This window comes from Haplochromis burtoni, unplaced genomic scaffold (assembly GCF_018398535.1).
Source record: "Haplochromis burtoni strain Fernald_Lab_line unplaced genomic scaffold, NCSU_Asbu1 Contig_160, whole genome shotgun sequence".
Classification (NCBI taxonomy): domain Eukaryota; kingdom Metazoa; phylum Chordata; class Actinopteri; order Cichliformes; family Cichlidae; genus Haplochromis; species Haplochromis burtoni.
The window spans coordinates 996,587-1,013,951 of NW_024582521.1; the positions used below are offsets into that span (position 1 = coordinate 996,587).

Consider the following 17,365-nt stretch of genomic DNA (forward strand, 5'->3'; position numbering starts at 1 on the left):
CGATCTAAGAAGGAGAATTACAAAAGTAAGAATGTCTCTTTGAATCATTTCTAAACAACTGAGGATTCCAAGATCATCATTTAAACAATTGCACATCTGTACAAGTTATTCAGATGTGTCATGACTTTGCCGAGATCTGCAGGAAGACCCAAACCCTCAGATGGTCAGGAACCCAGAAACCACCAAGGTTTAAGCCTGTCAAGAACTGGAAACTGCTGGAACGCCAGCATCACTGTCCACTGTAAAGCTTGTACATCACCATGGACTGATAGAATGCTGACCGTGAAAGAAGTCCCTGCTACAAAGTCAAAATCACTCGAGTGAAATTTGCAGCTGCTCACATGGACGAGCCAAATGTCTACTGCAGCTCTATGGACAAATGAGATAAAGACTGAGCTGTCTCGCTTGAAGAGTTGTCATATATACAGCCAGACTTTTGCCAGAAAGTTGTTGATGGCTACCAAAAGTGTCAAGTTGAGGCGCAACTTGCAAAAGAACATTAAACCAAATATTAGTGGGGTACATGTATATATTTGAGCCTGTATATATACTTTTGAGAAAATTCAAAGTCAATTCAAACTTCAACACCAAATTTTTCATTTTCTTTTTAAAGTTATTAAAGATATTTGTTGTACAGTCATTCAACAGTTAAGAGAAATCATAAAAAGACCCAGATTTACCATGACATTTATGCCCATGATGAGTCTATGAAAGCTTCTGACCACAACTCTATACTGGAATATCTTCAACTAGGGGCTGATAACATATAATTTAAATGTAATTTCCCATTATAAAAGTATAGCTGTGTGAACCAGCTATATAATTTCTATTTAAACTAATGTAAAAACAGGAGAAATGCTAACTACTTTAGGGGTAGATTTTTGTCCTAGGAACCCCTCTGAAATATGTTAGCCTAGCCATGCTTAACCATGAGTACAGGTGGCACAGGTCAACAGGAACAGCAAAGATGCCTCTGTGATGACTAAATCAGTGTTGCCAGATACAAATACACAGTTCCAGACAACATAATACATGTGTGGTGTGCACACACATTTAGAAAGGACAACCGAGAAGCCTTTCACCAGATTTATTTCAAGAAAAAAAATGATTTAAAATGTTGCACATTTGCCTACTTCTGAAAATTGTCCTTGTTCAACACGAAGAACAAGATCACCAGCACTCAGAACTCAATGAAACAAATAATTAACAGATGAATATCCTGGATTTATTGACCAGTATAAGCATCATTTATACATTTCAGATTTGCCTGGGTTATATATTATATGTATATCCCAAACAAACATATAATTTTCTTTCATCCCCTCTGTTAAAGTCTGAGCTTAGGGTTGTTCAAAAATGGCTTAGCAAAAAAAGAAAAAAGAAAAAAGAAAGAAAGAAAAGGAGAACAGAAGGCAACCACTTTAAACACATTACAGAATTGGAAAAAAAAAAGTCCCATTGTAAATAATGACAGACGATCAAGAAACGTTTTCTTTTGAAACGCTTGATATTTACAGCAATTATATTTTTTGCCACTTTTAACAATTATGTCACAGGTGATTGTTACGATGACGTTACGTCACAGGTTCGAGTCCCGCTGCTCTGTGATGATGGGAAATCGATTGTGTTCACAATCCATTGACAAGCTGTCATGACGTAGCGGGAAAAGTCAAATATGAACACAGCCCTCGTCGACACTCCAACATTAGAGAACAAAAATATTTTAAGTTCTGTCTGGTTTTTTTTTCTTTTTTCTTGTGGTGTTTTTATGTTTTCTTTTTCTTTTTCACTTTGCAGCTTGCCAAGAAAGTAGAAAATGTTTGCTTGGCACATTTAGCCCTGACTCTCTAAAACAAACAAACAAAAAGGACAGATACACAATCGTGATAGAAAACTGAAGCATTTTAGGATTAAAATTGTCACACTCCATTGATTTGTGTTTCTTTTCTAAATGGAAACATCATGATCTAACACTTAAAAGGCTTTGGCAACTCAGACCTAAAGCAATAATTTAACAAGAGGCATAGGTATTTACATAGGAATCTATGCAGTGTCACAGAGGCAGACAATTTATATTGCACATGGAAAAAAAAGACAAGTACATGTGAAACGTTGGTTTTGAAATAACTGAAAAATAAAACAAAAAAATGAGAGAAAGAGTTCAAGAAAGAGAGAGTGGCTCTTATACAGACACGTCTGTACGCCCTTTAGAAGCTTTGCAGCAAAACCATCTCGTCCACGGCAGATCAAGCACTTCCATCGAGCGAGCGCTGATGCATATCCCAATTTTGGTTTCACACATACATCACACCACTTTTAGAGGCGATTAACCTTCCTCACTAATAGCTCCTCACTAATTGTCTTCAAAAGGATCCCATGAGGGTTCATAAGGTACTTTTCAAAGAGAAATCCTACATTTGTAACCTGCGATTTGAAAAAAACTGAAAAGAAGCTTTCATCTTCTTCCATTAACATTATCGGGGCAGCATAAAAGGAAAGGGGGGAGAAGAAGGAAGAAATTCTGGTAGATCACTCGAGGTTTGTGTCAGCCTCGTTTCTGTGAACACCGCCTCTGTGGAGCTACACCGAACATTTCTCTCTTGCTCTTAACTACCTCTCTCTCACCCACGTAGACGCTCGTGCCCATCCACACATTCACTCATCCCCCGCCCCCTCCCCGTGCAGCCCACGTGCAATGGTGTCCACTTTCCCTTTGTAACTATTCAGCGGTTTTCCTCACATTGCTCTGCAGCATTTCCTACTTTAAGCATCGTAAGGTAAAACTGAGCAATAGCGTACTGTAACATAAAAATCCAGTCAGGTTTTCTATGAGGCACAAGCTGAGAACATAATTTCTGACGCTTCCTTTGGAGTGCAGCGATAGTGAACCGCTGGATGGTTCCAAGAAAGAGTAATTTTGTGATGGCTACATCTCTAGTTTCTTTAAAAAAGAAAAAAAAAACCCAATCTGGATGCACTGAGAACTGAACAAAACGCTTTTATGTCTGACTGGGACACCCGAGGGTGGCTGTGCAGATAAAATAGAAAGAAGTGAAATGACGATTGTGACATCTGAGGTTCTTCACACGGGTATTTCACAGATATACATCTTCTCAGCAGATCATTCAGTCAAACACGTCAAAACTCACGCTATCTCTATAACAAATATACAACATACATACTAAACAGACTCTTTATTTCAATTTTTATATATTAAAAGCTCTAAGAAAGGCAGCAAAGATGCGCAATAAGGCAGATCCATATGACACACTCGATGACACACTCTACTCTGGCACATTTGCACTTACAGATGAGATGGATCTTTTAAAGGGATTTGGTTACTCTTTACCTAAAGTGGGTTCATGAGGACGTTAGTTAAGAACAGAAAAAAATGACCTAAATGAAGAGGAAATGTGACAGATGGAGGATGGTGAGAAGAATAAAGTGGGAGTCTTTTGGGTTAAGTGTTTAATGAAGAAGGGTCAGGGATCAGTGACTCTGTCATTAATAAGTGATTGTCAAATTGTCCCCTAAACACCTAAAAAAGCAAGAAGTGAATCACTAAAAAGAAACAAAAACTCCCTGTGCGTCTTGATGGTCATGAATTTATTATTACACATATCCTGAAAAGCTGTAACTAAAATGTGTTGAGACGGAGTGGAGATGGAAATGGAGTGCATTCATTTCCTAGTTAATGGAAAAAAAATAAACACTGACCCAGATAAAAGGAATAAAACATGAGGTGTCCATACAGCATGCATTCATAAGCATCAGGTGAGGGCTATGGCAGCTGCTTTAAATCAATATAAGCTTTTATGACACATTTTACAGAAACTATAGCACTTTCATCTCACTGTTACATGTTGAAGTAGTCTCTGCTGTCACAATGAATCTTTTCCCCCCCTCGATCTTGAGACAGTATGTGCATGTACATATGTGTGTCAGTGTAGCTGTGTGTTTTTACAATCTTAATCAGGATCAGTACTGTATGAATGAGCTTGTGACTAGTGGTAAAAACCTATTATCCCAGTATAGCTGCTGAAATAGACAAAGTCACCACCTTCTGCCATCTTCAGCCGGAGACGTGTGGCTCCAGCACTCGTTTCAGATCGCTCGTCTGATTCAGTTTGAAACTTTTGTCCCGTCCTGTCTGGCCTCCTAAGCATCTAAGTGGTTGACAGCAGAGAGAGACCTGTGACTCTTAGGTCACTAAAAAGGTATCCTCAGCCTCTTACGGGACCACGGAAAACTCGACGAAAACCGTCCGCGGCCTGCTGCCGTCACTGACCCCTCCCTCCTTCTGTGTCGTCGAGGCAGCCGTTGAGGCAGTGGTCGTCACTCCCGAAAGCGCCCTGGGCCTGCAGCAGCTCGTATTCCTGGTCCAGGAAGTCGAGGCTGTTGTTGCTAGGCAACCCACGGATGGTGAACTTATGGGACACTTTGGTCCACTGCTCACGGTTAGCCGCCACCCTCTCGTACAGCTCGGTGGCCCCGGGAAACAGTTCAGACAGCAGCCTGAGAAGACAGGAGGCAGCAGGTGGTGTTAATTTTAGGCCTACACATGATTGCTAATGAAGAGTCCTCAATGTCCCAGTCTGAGAGTTTGTTCAATTAATGCCACTCTAAATGAAATGGATTAATCATTCATATAATTATTGTTTTAATTTTATTTATTCAACGTCATGTAATGATTTGAACCATGCTATCGGGTATTTAATCATCCAGTAACTGGCATTTTGATTTTTCACAGGTTGCAGTCACAGCACATTATCAGAATAAACTGTATATATAGACAATGTTAGTGGCCAAAGTGATGTCAATCACTGGTTTTTGAAGTCCTGTTTTCAAGCTTCCACGTTAAGCATTATGTGTTTGTTTGGTTGCTTTTTCAATAACCAGATGTCAGGTGCCAGGTCTGGGTCTGACTGAGAATCTGAGGATCATGTGTGCTCAAATGGTAGCAACCACAGGTGGTATAAAAGTCGTCATCCTTTGGTTTTTCAAATCCTGTTCTGAAACCTCGAGATGAGCGTTTGCCATCGCCATCTTCATTGATGATGACTTGTGTCATTAGCTAACAAGTGTGTGGTTCATACCACCTCCACTTTGAAATGTAATATGAACAAGATTTACATAACAGACTTCATTTGTTATTCAATGAGAACAAAAACCAGTTACCGAGCCCATAAAATCAGCAGAAAAGTGTTTCAAGAGGTCAAGATAGAAAGCTGATTTCCAACACACTTCTATTAGCACGGAAAGCTTTTTGCAACCAAAACTAAACCCATCTGGTGGCCTTCAGATAAAATGCAGCTTTAACCTCCAAAGACCCGAACTCTTCCACGACATGCATTTTAAATTTGTCTTTGATATTTGGGCATATTGGGACCCGATGAATGTAAAAACAAAGAATTACCAGATTTTTTTAACCTGATTTTTGTTTCTAAGAAAAATGAGAGCCACATATGAGGATATTTGTTTCAGATTTCGATAGAACAGTAGCAGTATAATGTCCTCATAAGTGGATATCAGGCCCTTGTAGCGCAAAATTGAGTATTTTGGTCTAAATAACCCAAAATGTGATGTCCACATATGTGGACGCCAGGTCCTAGGAGGTTAAGCCACTAGGCACATTCTTCTGACCTAGAAGCTACATCCATGCTTTATTCTATCTGTCTTAGTGACTTTTCAGTCACCAAGTAGTCCTGCTTCATTGTTTATTTCACTCTTATAAAGACCCCGACCGGTCACAAAAGAGATGCCCCTCCCCTGAGCCTGCAGGGGAGTTCTTACGACTCGCTCATGGGGATCATCTGATTGTTGGAGTTTCTGTTGTACACTGTAGTGTCTTTATGTTGAGGAAAAGTGCCTTGAAGTAACGGTTGTTGTGATTTGGCACTATATAAATATACATATATCAACTGAATTGAACTCCTGTGACCATAATTTACAAATAAATATCATGTTGTATTCAACAAAACATGAAATGAAACAGCAGAGTCGCCTCCCCTGCAGGCCATTAGAAGGAATGGCAGGTATGAGGCTGGCTTCACTTTTCAGACGTGTTTCTCTATGATTATCACTTTAAAGGTCTATATATTGCAAATGTGATGCACTTGCTTATTTAAATTTACTGAATTTAATTGACATTAATTTCAAACTGTTAATTTCGACGTAATGAATTTATCTACCTTTATCTGTTCTTGCTCCTTTAAATGAGTTACTTAGATGCTCAAATGTCCACTAGTTAGTTTTAAAAGTTTCAACCACAGTAAAAACAGTGCTGATGAGAGTGAATGCCAAAACAATCAGCAAAAAGACTCCAGAATCAGGGGATAATGTGTGCATAATCTACAGTTTTGTTTTAAGCAATGTTTCAAACTAAATCCTTTGTGTGATAAAAGGACCAAAACAGATCCAATAATGAGTCTGTGCTGCTTTCAGGTTTTGTACGCACTTGTAGATCGGCATGGCGATATGCTCCATGAAGCTGATCTGCAGTTCCGGTATGTACGCTTTCTCTCTGTCCATCATCTCACTGGGCCTGTTACCCATGGCTTTTTCCTGCAAACACACGTTAAGCTATGATTAATGACCTCAGTCAGGCGTACAATAACACACTTTCACCACATGTTACTATTTTCACATGTCATTTAGCAGTTAGAGTACACTAAAACATACCAGATCTCCTTGAGAGAAGAACTCTTTATAAATCAGCTCCTGTAGGAACATAGCAGCAGATATTTGAAAGTCTTAACATGTGTCATATTTATAGAGACATCGTTATGTATGAAATTTAGTTTATTTGTCTTTTATGCAAACATTTTATGCTGTTACCTGCCATAAACTGCAAGTCACTTCTATTAAAGTTCAATATTTGGTGTGATTGGGGTTTTTCACTGATAGAAATGCATTCTCTTGCTATTGAGATGATAATGTATCAACTGAGCACTGTAAAAGCCAATAAAGTCTTCCACAGAAATGTGCTATTGGTTTTGAAAACAAGGATTTACAGTTTATTTGCTTTAGGTGTTTGGAGATTGAGGGTGGAGGATTTGGGGCAAGGTTTACGGGTTTGGTGGTGGAAAGGGGGCAGGCCAAGATTAAACATAATCCTAAAATGGAGTGCGGTTTCTCAGAATAGAAAATAATGGAATACAGCTCAAAGGTTGTTTCCAGCTGTACAGCTTTGCATCTCATAATCTCCAATGTCCTAGAAATGGGTCAGTTTCACTGTACAAACACTGTTAATTAGAAATCTTTAGTCGTGTTGCTAAAAGATGAAACAGAAACTTCTTTCTCCTGCAAATCAGCAAACGCAGCATGAACCCGATCACACTAAAGCCTTTTCTATTTTCTTCCTACTTAGAATAAACTGCTACAGTGAGCAGTTTACTAGGTCAAAATAATTACAGCTATTACTTCCACTAAGCTTTTGGAATTTGTACTGCAGTAATACTGAAATATTAACAGTCTTAACTGAATTAAACACATTAATACAACATTTTTGCTACAAATGGCAAGTTCTGGTAAGTATGTGGTAATGTTTCACATATACTGGTGCAGAACACAAACTGACAGCAATTTTGCGTGTGGTTTTCCAGCCCTTGGTTTGGTCTGACAGGTCACACGAAGTCATCAACAGGCACAGCAGCAGGGAGTGGTGGGTACGGCTTTTTGGATTGTATCCATCTGAAAAACACACAAAACGCATCGCTCTGCGTTAACAGCATTTCAAGCACTGTTGCTGCCTTTCATCTAAGAGGAAAATCACACAATTCCGAAGCAAAAGTGCTTCAAACTCATTGCATAAAGTTCATTTTAGTCTCCAATATGCATAATGATAGAAGTGACAATAAAAGAAGGTCACAACAGGATGTTAGATAAGCAGACTTTGCGTGTTTGGTAGGCAGAAATGATTTTCCAGTGCCTATTAACACTCTACACATTCATTCAGTATTCTACTCCATGATTGACAAGTCACCTATTCTAGAGTGTGAGAAAGTTGCTAACTCATTTAGTGGTTTTTAATGTCCTTGAATTGCTTTAACGGCTCGAAATTGTTTCCACGGAGGAGACATCCACTCAGGATAACTTATAATTGGTTGCATTCAAGCGTAACAAACCACTGGCCTGGAGGTTACAGCCAATTACATTGCATAAGAGTGTAAGCAACTGTCTTTTCTAAAGGGTAAATAGTCCAATGAAAGTGGAGGATTATTAAGAATGTCAGAGCTGAATGTTGCAAGCGTGAACTCAGATCTCTGCAAAATAAGTCAGTTCATGAAAAAGAAGCAAGTCATAGTGCAGAGGAAAATGGGTTGTCTGTCTGTCTATGAGCGATCTTTCAGCTCAGCAATGGATAATTGTACTGAAACGGTGAATTTCTAATGTTCTATATTGTTTCGTCTCCCTTGTGAAATCAGGCCGCTTTAATCTAAGGAGACGTAAAAAGAAATATTGCTTTGCTTTCAGTGTGAATCGACAATCAGAACTGAGCCTCCTGGAGCTGTTCACGGGTGTGAGTCTAAAGCAACTGCAGAGACGTGGCTGCGCATACTGAACATGTGACATGTACCATCAGACATCTTCTGCAGATCCTTGAAAATGCGAAGGTGGTGAGCAAGGTCCGTGGCCAGAATTATGTCTCTCATTAAATCCAACATGCGCTGGTAGTCCTAGAGACATAAAAAATAATCGTTAGCTTGCAAAGGCGGTGATAGAAGCAAATGAAAATATGAAATCAGCGAGAGATTGAGAAAAAAGAAAGTTGTTGAAATGCACGAATGGAGAGAGGGTTTGATAATTCACCTTCCTGGAGAACTTCTCAAAGATGTTGCAGCCATGAGTGTTCAGAATAGCGATGGCCTGGGCAAAGTGATGTCTCTGGCGTGGCGAATAAAGCATAATGACAAAACGTGTTAGAAAACGGTGACTCTAAAGTGACTAATGCTGCAATGCAAAAGGCAAAAACCAATTTAAATTCCTCACATTGCCTCATCGCTGCTGCAAAAAAATGTCATGATTGATTTTGGCCACTAGATGTCCTAGCAGAACACTACATTAGCAGCTCTCAGATAATGGCATTCATTAACTATGAAGGAGCAAGCCTATACCAGTAATCGCACAATCTTATCGTCTCTGTCATAGGAAATAAAGATTTACACAGTCAGTGCGAAAACTTTGAGAGACTTTACCTCCATCACAGATCCCTCTGAGCTGTAGAGAGCAGCCAGCACAGATTGCTGGAAACATAACAGACACACATTTGAAACACAATCCTTTTAGCATGCGCGGCACATTGATTCAAATCAACATCCTCCAATAAAATATAGCAGTGTTTTCTTTTTAACAGGAGATGGCAGCTCTCAATTGAAAAAAAAAAAATATATACAGAAGCTTATCAATGATGGATTACTTTTGTCTTATAATGTGTGTCTGATTTAGGTTTGTGCCTGATTAGAGTGTAGCAGGGCGACACGCTTCTAATCACCTCGTGATTAGACCCTGATAAAACCGTGCAACCCTCGCTATTACCTGGGATGCTTCATCTCGAGCATTTAAAGTAAAATTTTCAACATTATCATAACTCTCGCTGTTGTTGTTAAATGAAATAGTTTGTGCGTTCCTTCCTGGCTTTTGTCAGGCGGGGAAAGTGATTCACAAATAACATCCCCCTAACGTTTGCTTTTTAATTTATTCATATGTTTTTTTCTTTTTTCATTTACAGTAAACAATACATACTAATACAATATTGTTAATGCAGTAACCACTATCATTTACTGCAATATCTTCTCTTCTTCTGTCTCTTATCTCCTCTTATTGTGTTCTTTCTCTCTCAGTCTCATCTGAGTGGTTAGTATCTGGGCAGAGTGGATCTGCAGTCCTCTGGGGATGCTCAGGAGCGGTCGGTTTGGGAAGGCAGGCCAAGTCACCGTTCCTATCCTGTTAAATACACGCTCTGTATTTGAGAGGATAGGAAGCCCAAATAAACAGGCCAAATAATTGGAAAGATACCACTTGTATATACCATAATAATAGATATAAGTTAAAATTACTGAACTCATATATCCAAAAAATGAAAAATGCCAAAAAGGCATAAAATTATATTTTTGTGGCACCAAGGTGATTCCTAAAGAGGACACATCGATGCATCTGGCCTTTTGCTCATCCATCTATCCATCTATTTATCTCAATGGATCATCTATCAGTCATGGATTGGTTTTCACAGAGCCCAGACCTCAACATTATTGAAGCAGAGTGGGATCATCTTGACAGAAACATCCAAAGAAGAGCTTTAAATGTCCTTTAAGAAGCCTGAAGAACTATTCTTGAAGACGACTAAAAGAAATGAAAAGACTAAGATAGTTCATGGTACCACGCTGGTACCTATTTTTTGTTACCTTCCTTGTGGGTTTGTATATATTTAGCTGTCATTTGTATGATTATTTTCCTTGCTCTAATTAGTATTTAGTTTTCTATTTATCAAATAGCTGCTTTAGTTGAATTCACTGTGTTTAAGAGTTCAGAAGCCTCGTCTGTTTGTGGTTTCCTTTTAGGATTTATTCATTTTTATTCATATGTTTTATTTGTTATTAAGATGCCAAGCTTTCAGTTGTTATTAGTTTTTATTTTTACCGTTGACGTTGCTTTTAGTTCACGTTTCACGTTCACCTTTCTACGTTCCTCCGTCTCGTCCGCCGATCTTCTCTCCGTGTCAGACTCATTCTATTCCATCCATTGTGTTGTGTTGTGTCACACTTCCTGTTTTCTGTGTCTTGTGATGTGTTTACTTCCCCATCTCATTATATTTGTTGGCTTCAGCTGTGTTAGTACCTGCTACCACTCCTCTCTATATCAGGTGTGTCTCTGCCTCCCTCTGTTAATTGCAGCTGTGTGTACCCCAGTGCTGTACCTCCCTGCTCGGAGCTTCCCTGTATCTCCTAGTGTTTTTGGATTACTCACTCATTTCCCTGGTTTGTTTACTTATTATTGTGTTTATTTTCCCTATATCAGCTTTTGGACTGAATAGAAGATTAAAAACATAATGGACTTTTTGTCTGCCCTGCTTAGAGCCTTGTTTATTTTCCTATTATTTTGTATCATTCCTACTGCTTTCTAATAAAACAAAAGCAAAGTATGTGCTCTCACCGAGGCCACTTGGAAAGAGTTGTTGGTGCCACGGTGGTCCAGATCATGGCACATACAGGACACAAAGAGCGCTAATATTTCTATATCCCTAGAAGAAAGCAGGCATAGAAGAATCATTTTAAATACAAATGATATAAAATGTCATTATAAAGTCTTTTGAGACTTGTGTACTCACTCGAGGTAGTTGGACAGCCCTAGGTTTTTGTAGAGCAGGTAGCAGAAGTGTGAGACGGAGAAAGCGTGCATCCAGTTGTGGTAGGGAGGGTCTCTGTAGCCTTTCTTCACCATCAGACAGAACCTGGCACCAAGGCAGCAGTTTAAAAACACTCTCATGACTTTTTTTTTCCAACATGTAACTCAGTGGTAGCCCCGGAAATTCTCATTCACAACCCATCTCTCCATCAGCTTTAAAAAAACAAACCTGATTGAAGATTCTGCTACAAGCTTACAACGCAATAATACTTAACAATGTAGCCAGAGAATCATTAATAAATAAAGTAAATATTCTTTATTTAAACAGCTGATGGAAAATGATTTAAAGCACAGGCTCTTAAACACAGCATATAAATTGATGGATGTCAGACCTGGCGAGCGTGTGCATGTCGATCTTATAGGTGTTGATGAAACCCATGTCTTCAAACATGCTGAGAACGCACTGCAGACACACAACAGGAGAAGTTACATCAGATTTTGTTCTCTTTAAATCTTTGTGCTGACAGCATTCAGACACACTCTCTCTCTCTCTGCTTCTTACCATCGGCGTGGTGTCATCGGGAAGGGAGCGCGGCGTGCACGTGAACTCTGCGAAGCACGGGTCAATCTCGTTCACCGGGTCGATGCCAGATACCAGCAGCTTAGTCACCTCTTCCTCTGAAACCTGCCACAGACTCATACTGAATCATACTGAGTAAATAGCATGGACACTGTCAGTAAATGCTGCGCGTCGCTGTGCGAGAGTGAGTTTGTGGGATGAAGAGATGTGATTTTACCTTCATATGGTACATCATCATTTCATTGGCCAGATGGGATCTGAACTGAGCCTCGTGGACTCTCTTGTAGAGCAGAGACTGGAGGAAGAAACGGCACATTAAAACGTTGCTAATTCATTTTTAGTAAGAATGAATTCATTATATTATCACGATAACTGGACAAAGACAAACAGAAAGAAATTAAATTAGATGTTTGTGATATAAAGTAATAAAGTTCAGTGAAATATTATGTTATCAGGATCTCCTACTTATGATCGATCTTCCAGCTGGAACCATATTTTGCTTTTCATGGTACCACTGACTACATGCTAGTGAGAGATGAAGTTCTATTTTATTTTGAAAGTATGTTTGTGGGTGGCTGTGGCACAGAAGGTAGAGCAGGTTAGTGGTTCGATTCTCCCTGTCCTTATGGTCTTTTACAGAGTTTCCTCCAATGCATCCACTGATATAAAATCATTTATGCATAGAAAAAAGTGTGTGGATGAGGCAAGTAGTAAAAAATGCTTTGAGTGCTCAGATACAGTAGAAATGCACTAAATAAGTGGCATTTACCATCTTTGGATGCACTGAAGCAAAAAATCAGGTGGTTAACAAGAGGTATGATGTCATTAATAAAAAGATAAATTATCCAGATTTTTGTTTTGGCCTTTCGTTCACACACAAAAAGCATTTTGATCTCTGAAAACTGACCTACAGGAAACAAACATTAAGGTACAACAGCCACTATAAACATATGTTGCAGAAAATTATATTTGATTTTCAGCTTTTGCTCCTGCTTCTAAGACATGCGCCTGATTTTTGATGTCAGACTGTGCGCCGTGTTATTGTTTGTAGGCCTCTGAGTGGCCAACATTTCTATATGATCAGGATTTTATCGCCACCTGTTGCTTGGGCATGATCTCGTTTTGCATTTTCATGTGGACAAAACAGTGGTTGTATGGATTGTTTTTCTTTAATGAAAGTGAAAAAAAACCCCTAAAACCGTGGACGTGTGGACGTAGCCCAACTTCTATGGCTGAAAAACATGTTTAGCTGCTTTGAAGGAAACTCTTAATCCTGTTCAGCTTTCAGTTTGCCAACCTTCGTGTCTGCTCTTCTGGCGCCTCTCTGTTTGTCTTCTGAGTTTTGGCACCTTTCAGTTTTTCCCCGTTTGTTTTTCCTCACTTGGACTTTCGTATTTTGTTTGGGCTTTTGTCGGATTATCCGGAATATTCTTCACCGCCTTTTTCCAAGCACATCGAAGCCATTTTCAGTTGTCTCACCAGTTTGTGATTGCACACATATGTTTGTTACTGCTTTTACATTCACATTCAAATGGTAAACCTGTGATTCATGATTAACAAGCATATTTTAATTTTTGTGGGCTTTTCACAGCCCTACGTCTGGCCCCCGCTTTACCTTTTAGTACATGAGGGAGCTTTTTACAACCCTGAGAGTACTCTACAGCACGATACTGGGTGAGATCTGATGAATAATATATCTGGCTGTGCTTTAAATCATTAATTAGTGGCCTCGAAAGCAATTATTATTTTTTCTATCAAATATGTTTATAGTTTGTAGATAACCTATTAAGTACCAGCAGTCATTCAGAGGTCACACTCTGCAGGAGCTACTCAACATGAAGTGACTCTGTTTATTAGAACGGGAAGACATTTTCTTTTATCTGAGTTCAGGGTGGTGAAGGATGAAAAAGACAATATTTCAACAGAGTTTGTGGGCGATAACAAATATATCTCTCCTTGTTTGTTCATCACTATTATCACAGACGTGATCGTCTTCATAATCGTCTCTGTGAGCCGCGCACAGCTGTTCAGCTGGAAGTATGTTAATAAGTTCAGTTTGCAGCAATCATACAATGCCAATGAACTGCACCACGAAAGCCGTTCACTTCCATCTGACTGAATCTCCTTAAATTTCCCTTGAGACTTTCCTCTTCTCTGCCTCGACTGAGCATTTCACTCCCACTGAGCTGATCTCATCTCGCCGGGACGGGATCAATCTTTCTGACATCGTCAACTATTTTGGGGAGAGACTCCTAATGATGGATATACTGTAAATGCTAAACTCACTTATATTTGCATCATTATAAGGATGCATGGAACTTGCAGAGATTACATTATTTAAAAATGAAGCTGACTTATTGACCGAGAGAGTCAGTGTGTATGAAGATGAATTGTATAGCAGTCTGGATTTATTCACTGCTGCTCACAGAGATAATAAGAGGAAGTTTGGAAAGTGAGAAGTTATAAAATAATAGTTACTGGAATTAAATTATTTCTGCTCACATGCTCATGTATGTGTGTTACTTTTTAACAACTTGGTCTCTTTGATTAAAGGGAGTTAGAAGAGACTCACATGGGCAATGCTGATGCCACAGTAGATAGAGAAAGCTGTCGCCAAATCCTCATCGAAGCGGTTGAACCACGGCCCATTCATCTTATTCACCAACTCAGCGACGCCGATGACTTCTGGAAAACGGAAGATTTAAAGAGGAAAGGGGTGAGGAGAAGAGGAAGGTGGAACAATTAGGGAGGAAATGATTAAGCAGGAAGAGGGGCGAGAGATGCAGGGATGGATGGAGGCGGGTGAAAGTTGATGAAGAAAAATGGAGAGTGGAAGAGGGAGCGACAAGGACGAGAAAATGAGGCACAAATGGCAAAAGTCAACGTCGAGTCAAAAAGGTCTGCTAACTTGAATTGATTTCACGGTGGAGTCAAACCTAATTGCACATAAAAAGCTCTGAAATTAAAATGTTAATATGATCCGCAGACAGCTCCTTTTTTTACATGGAGACAAATGACACTGACTGCAAAGCTTCTCTGTGGATACAGCAGAAACCATTAGGCAGCAGCATCAAAATAGAGAAGAGGTTTCTGAAAGACTGGAACACAGAAGATGGTCTAAAGTGCACGTTATACATGTAGGACGTGATGTAACCTCTCTTTGTGCTATTCCGAGAATGAAGCTCCACTTAAAAACAAACAAACAAGAGGGCAATAATGCACTAAATATGATGTTTTTAAATCTGCTGTAAGTTGCTTAGCTTTTATACAAGTCTCAGAGAAGATACTTTTCTGTTTTTGCACGACATCTATTACAGTTCTTCTTGTTTGTTGGGTTTCTTGTGAAATAATGCTGGTCTGGTCTCGGGGACCAGTTCAGCATCTGCTCTCTTTTATTGTCGCTCTTGGAAAATGTCCAAAATGGTTTTTTTGGTTTTTTATACTGAAATAATCAAAGATTTCCCTGAAAACATGTCTAAATGGCAGTAAATGTTGCTTCATATTGATATTTACCCTTCATAAATAAAAGTTCCTTTATAGATGTGTACTTTGCCTACACAGTGCATGCTAATGCGCCCCCTTTTCCAGTAAAGGTATTGGTTTTTGAACTGTTCACTGATAACATCCATGTACATGATCTCCAAAAATATTTTCATACCAAAGGAGAGGTTTCACGTCAGCCTCTCTTAACTTTTTTTCTTTGCGTCATAGAGCTTTAACTTGGATGCTCTGATGGTTTGCATTTGCTGGTTTACAGAAGCCGTCCTGATCATGTGTAGTAATATTCACTACAGAATCACGTACATGTTTAATGCAGTGTTGCCAGAGGCCAGCAGACCAGAGCTACTCAGTAATGGTTAAAGTCTTGTCCTCTGCAAAAAGAGCTTTGTCTCAATTCCCTGCATCTTTTAATTATATTAATCACTGTATGTGACAAATTCCCCAAATTCTCTGGAATAATTTGCCCTTCCCTGAGTGTTGAGACCCTCCCCATATTTACTTGTAAAAGACTCTTTGGGATGTTTTTTTGTTAGACACAGTCCTGTTACTAATTACCCTAATGAGATGTGAGCTGTTCTGCCAGGTGTCTTGTTTTTAGCATTACATTATGTTTAAGGCTTTTGATCCTCTTGCCTGAACTGTTTTGAAATGTGCTGCTAACCTGCAATTTCAAACAGGCTTTGAGCTGTTGTCAAATTGAATTACATTAAAATGTTCTGCATTCTGCTTTTATCAACATTTTACACTTTTTGGTACACAAGGTTGTATATTTTGCATGATTTCATCAGGAAATCCCTTTGTGTTGAACTCACTGGTATGAAATGAAAAGTCCAAATGTGTGTGTTCATGCATTGTTACCGTTATTCTCATCTTTGATGGGGAAGCAGAGGATGTTGCGAGTCCTGAAGCCCGTGCTGTCATCCACCCCACGATAGAAAAGAGGATGAGAGTAGGCGTCCTTAATGTTCAAAATCTGACCAGTTGTCGCCACGTGGCCGGCAATGCCTTGATCGGCTGGGATGCGAAACTCATTCTGTGCTCAGACACGAAGACACACACAGTTTTGTCTTTACTTAACAGCTCACAGGATAGGGAGACAATCAGCAAGTGTAATCATATAAATATCTTGGAACCATAATCAATGAAAACCTGAATTTTGATGAGAATTACAAATTGGTCTGGAAAAAGGGTCACAAGTGCCTTTACTGCCTTAGGAAACTTGCTCATTTCCACATTGACTGAACAATTTAACTTCGTTTTATCGTCCTTTTATTGAGTCTGTTTTATCTTTTTGTTTGGTGGCATGGTTCGGTCAGACCTCTGTTGCAGAGAAAATCTGACTGAATTGGATAGTGAGATGGTCCAGTCGTCTGATAGGTGAGTCACAGCCCTGTTTAGCCTCCCTGTACACTAAACAGGTACAACGGATGGCTTTATCAATTCTTAATAAGGGTTCCCATCCTCTACAGGGTGAATCTCAGCTTCTTCCCTGGGGACGGAGCTTTCTAGTTCCAAGATGCAGGACAAAGTGTTATAAAAACAGCTTTGTCCCCGCTGCCATCACTGAACTCAATAAGAACGGTTTTATTTGATTTCATCTTGTCTAATTAACCAATATGTGTCTGTCAGGTTTCATTAAGTGTGTGTTTAGTGATGGGATGCTAAATGCTCTCATTTTATTGTGGTGTTCCTCAAGGCTCTATGCTTGGCCCACTTTTGCTTTCAATATATATGCTGCCTCTCCACCGTATCATTCAAAAGACTGATTCTAATTACTTTAAAGCTTTTAATGGTTTGAATTACATGAAGGACTCATTAACATCTATGTGCCTGGGCACTAACTGATACCAGTGAATGAGGTTCTGCTGGTTATCCTGAGGTCTCTTGTAAAGAAAGGTTAGCGGGCCTCATCCGTCAGAGCTCCAATTGTGATCGGAATGA

The 17,365-nt window shown here is 39.4% G+C and overlaps 1 protein-coding gene across 3 annotated transcripts in view; it reads right to left on the reverse strand.

Moving 5' to 3' along the window:
- Positions 1-1,071: 1,071 nt before the first annotated feature.
- The window catches only part of LOC102294191 (cGMP-dependent 3',5'-cyclic phosphodiesterase), a 173,762-nt gene continuing 157,468 nt past the window's right edge, over positions 1,072-17,365 (reverse strand). For all 3 annotated transcript variants that reach the window (XM_005933130.3, XM_005933131.3, XM_042225114.1), the window contains 14 exons: positions 16,283-16,457; positions 14,496-14,608; positions 12,141-12,218; positions 11,906-12,028; positions 11,736-11,806; positions 11,327-11,449; positions 11,152-11,239; positions 9,198-9,245; positions 8,812-8,886; positions 8,579-8,678; positions 7,580-7,692; positions 6,682-6,720; positions 6,458-6,564; positions 1,072-4,515 (listed from right to left, as the gene is read on the reverse strand). In XM_005933130.3, coding sequence (XP_005933192.1) covers positions 4,281-4,515; positions 6,458-6,564; positions 6,682-6,720; positions 7,580-7,692; positions 8,579-8,678; positions 8,812-8,886; positions 9,198-9,245; positions 11,152-11,239; positions 11,327-11,449; positions 11,736-11,806; positions 11,906-12,028; positions 12,141-12,218; positions 14,496-14,608; positions 16,283-16,457 — 1,488 coding nt within the window. In that variant the 3' untranslated portion in view covers positions 1,072-4,280. The remainder of the gene's footprint in view (positions 4,516-6,457; positions 6,565-6,681; positions 6,721-7,579; positions 7,693-8,578; positions 8,679-8,811; positions 8,887-9,197; positions 9,246-11,151; positions 11,240-11,326; positions 11,450-11,735; positions 11,807-11,905; positions 12,029-12,140; positions 12,219-14,495; positions 14,609-16,282; positions 16,458-17,365) is intronic.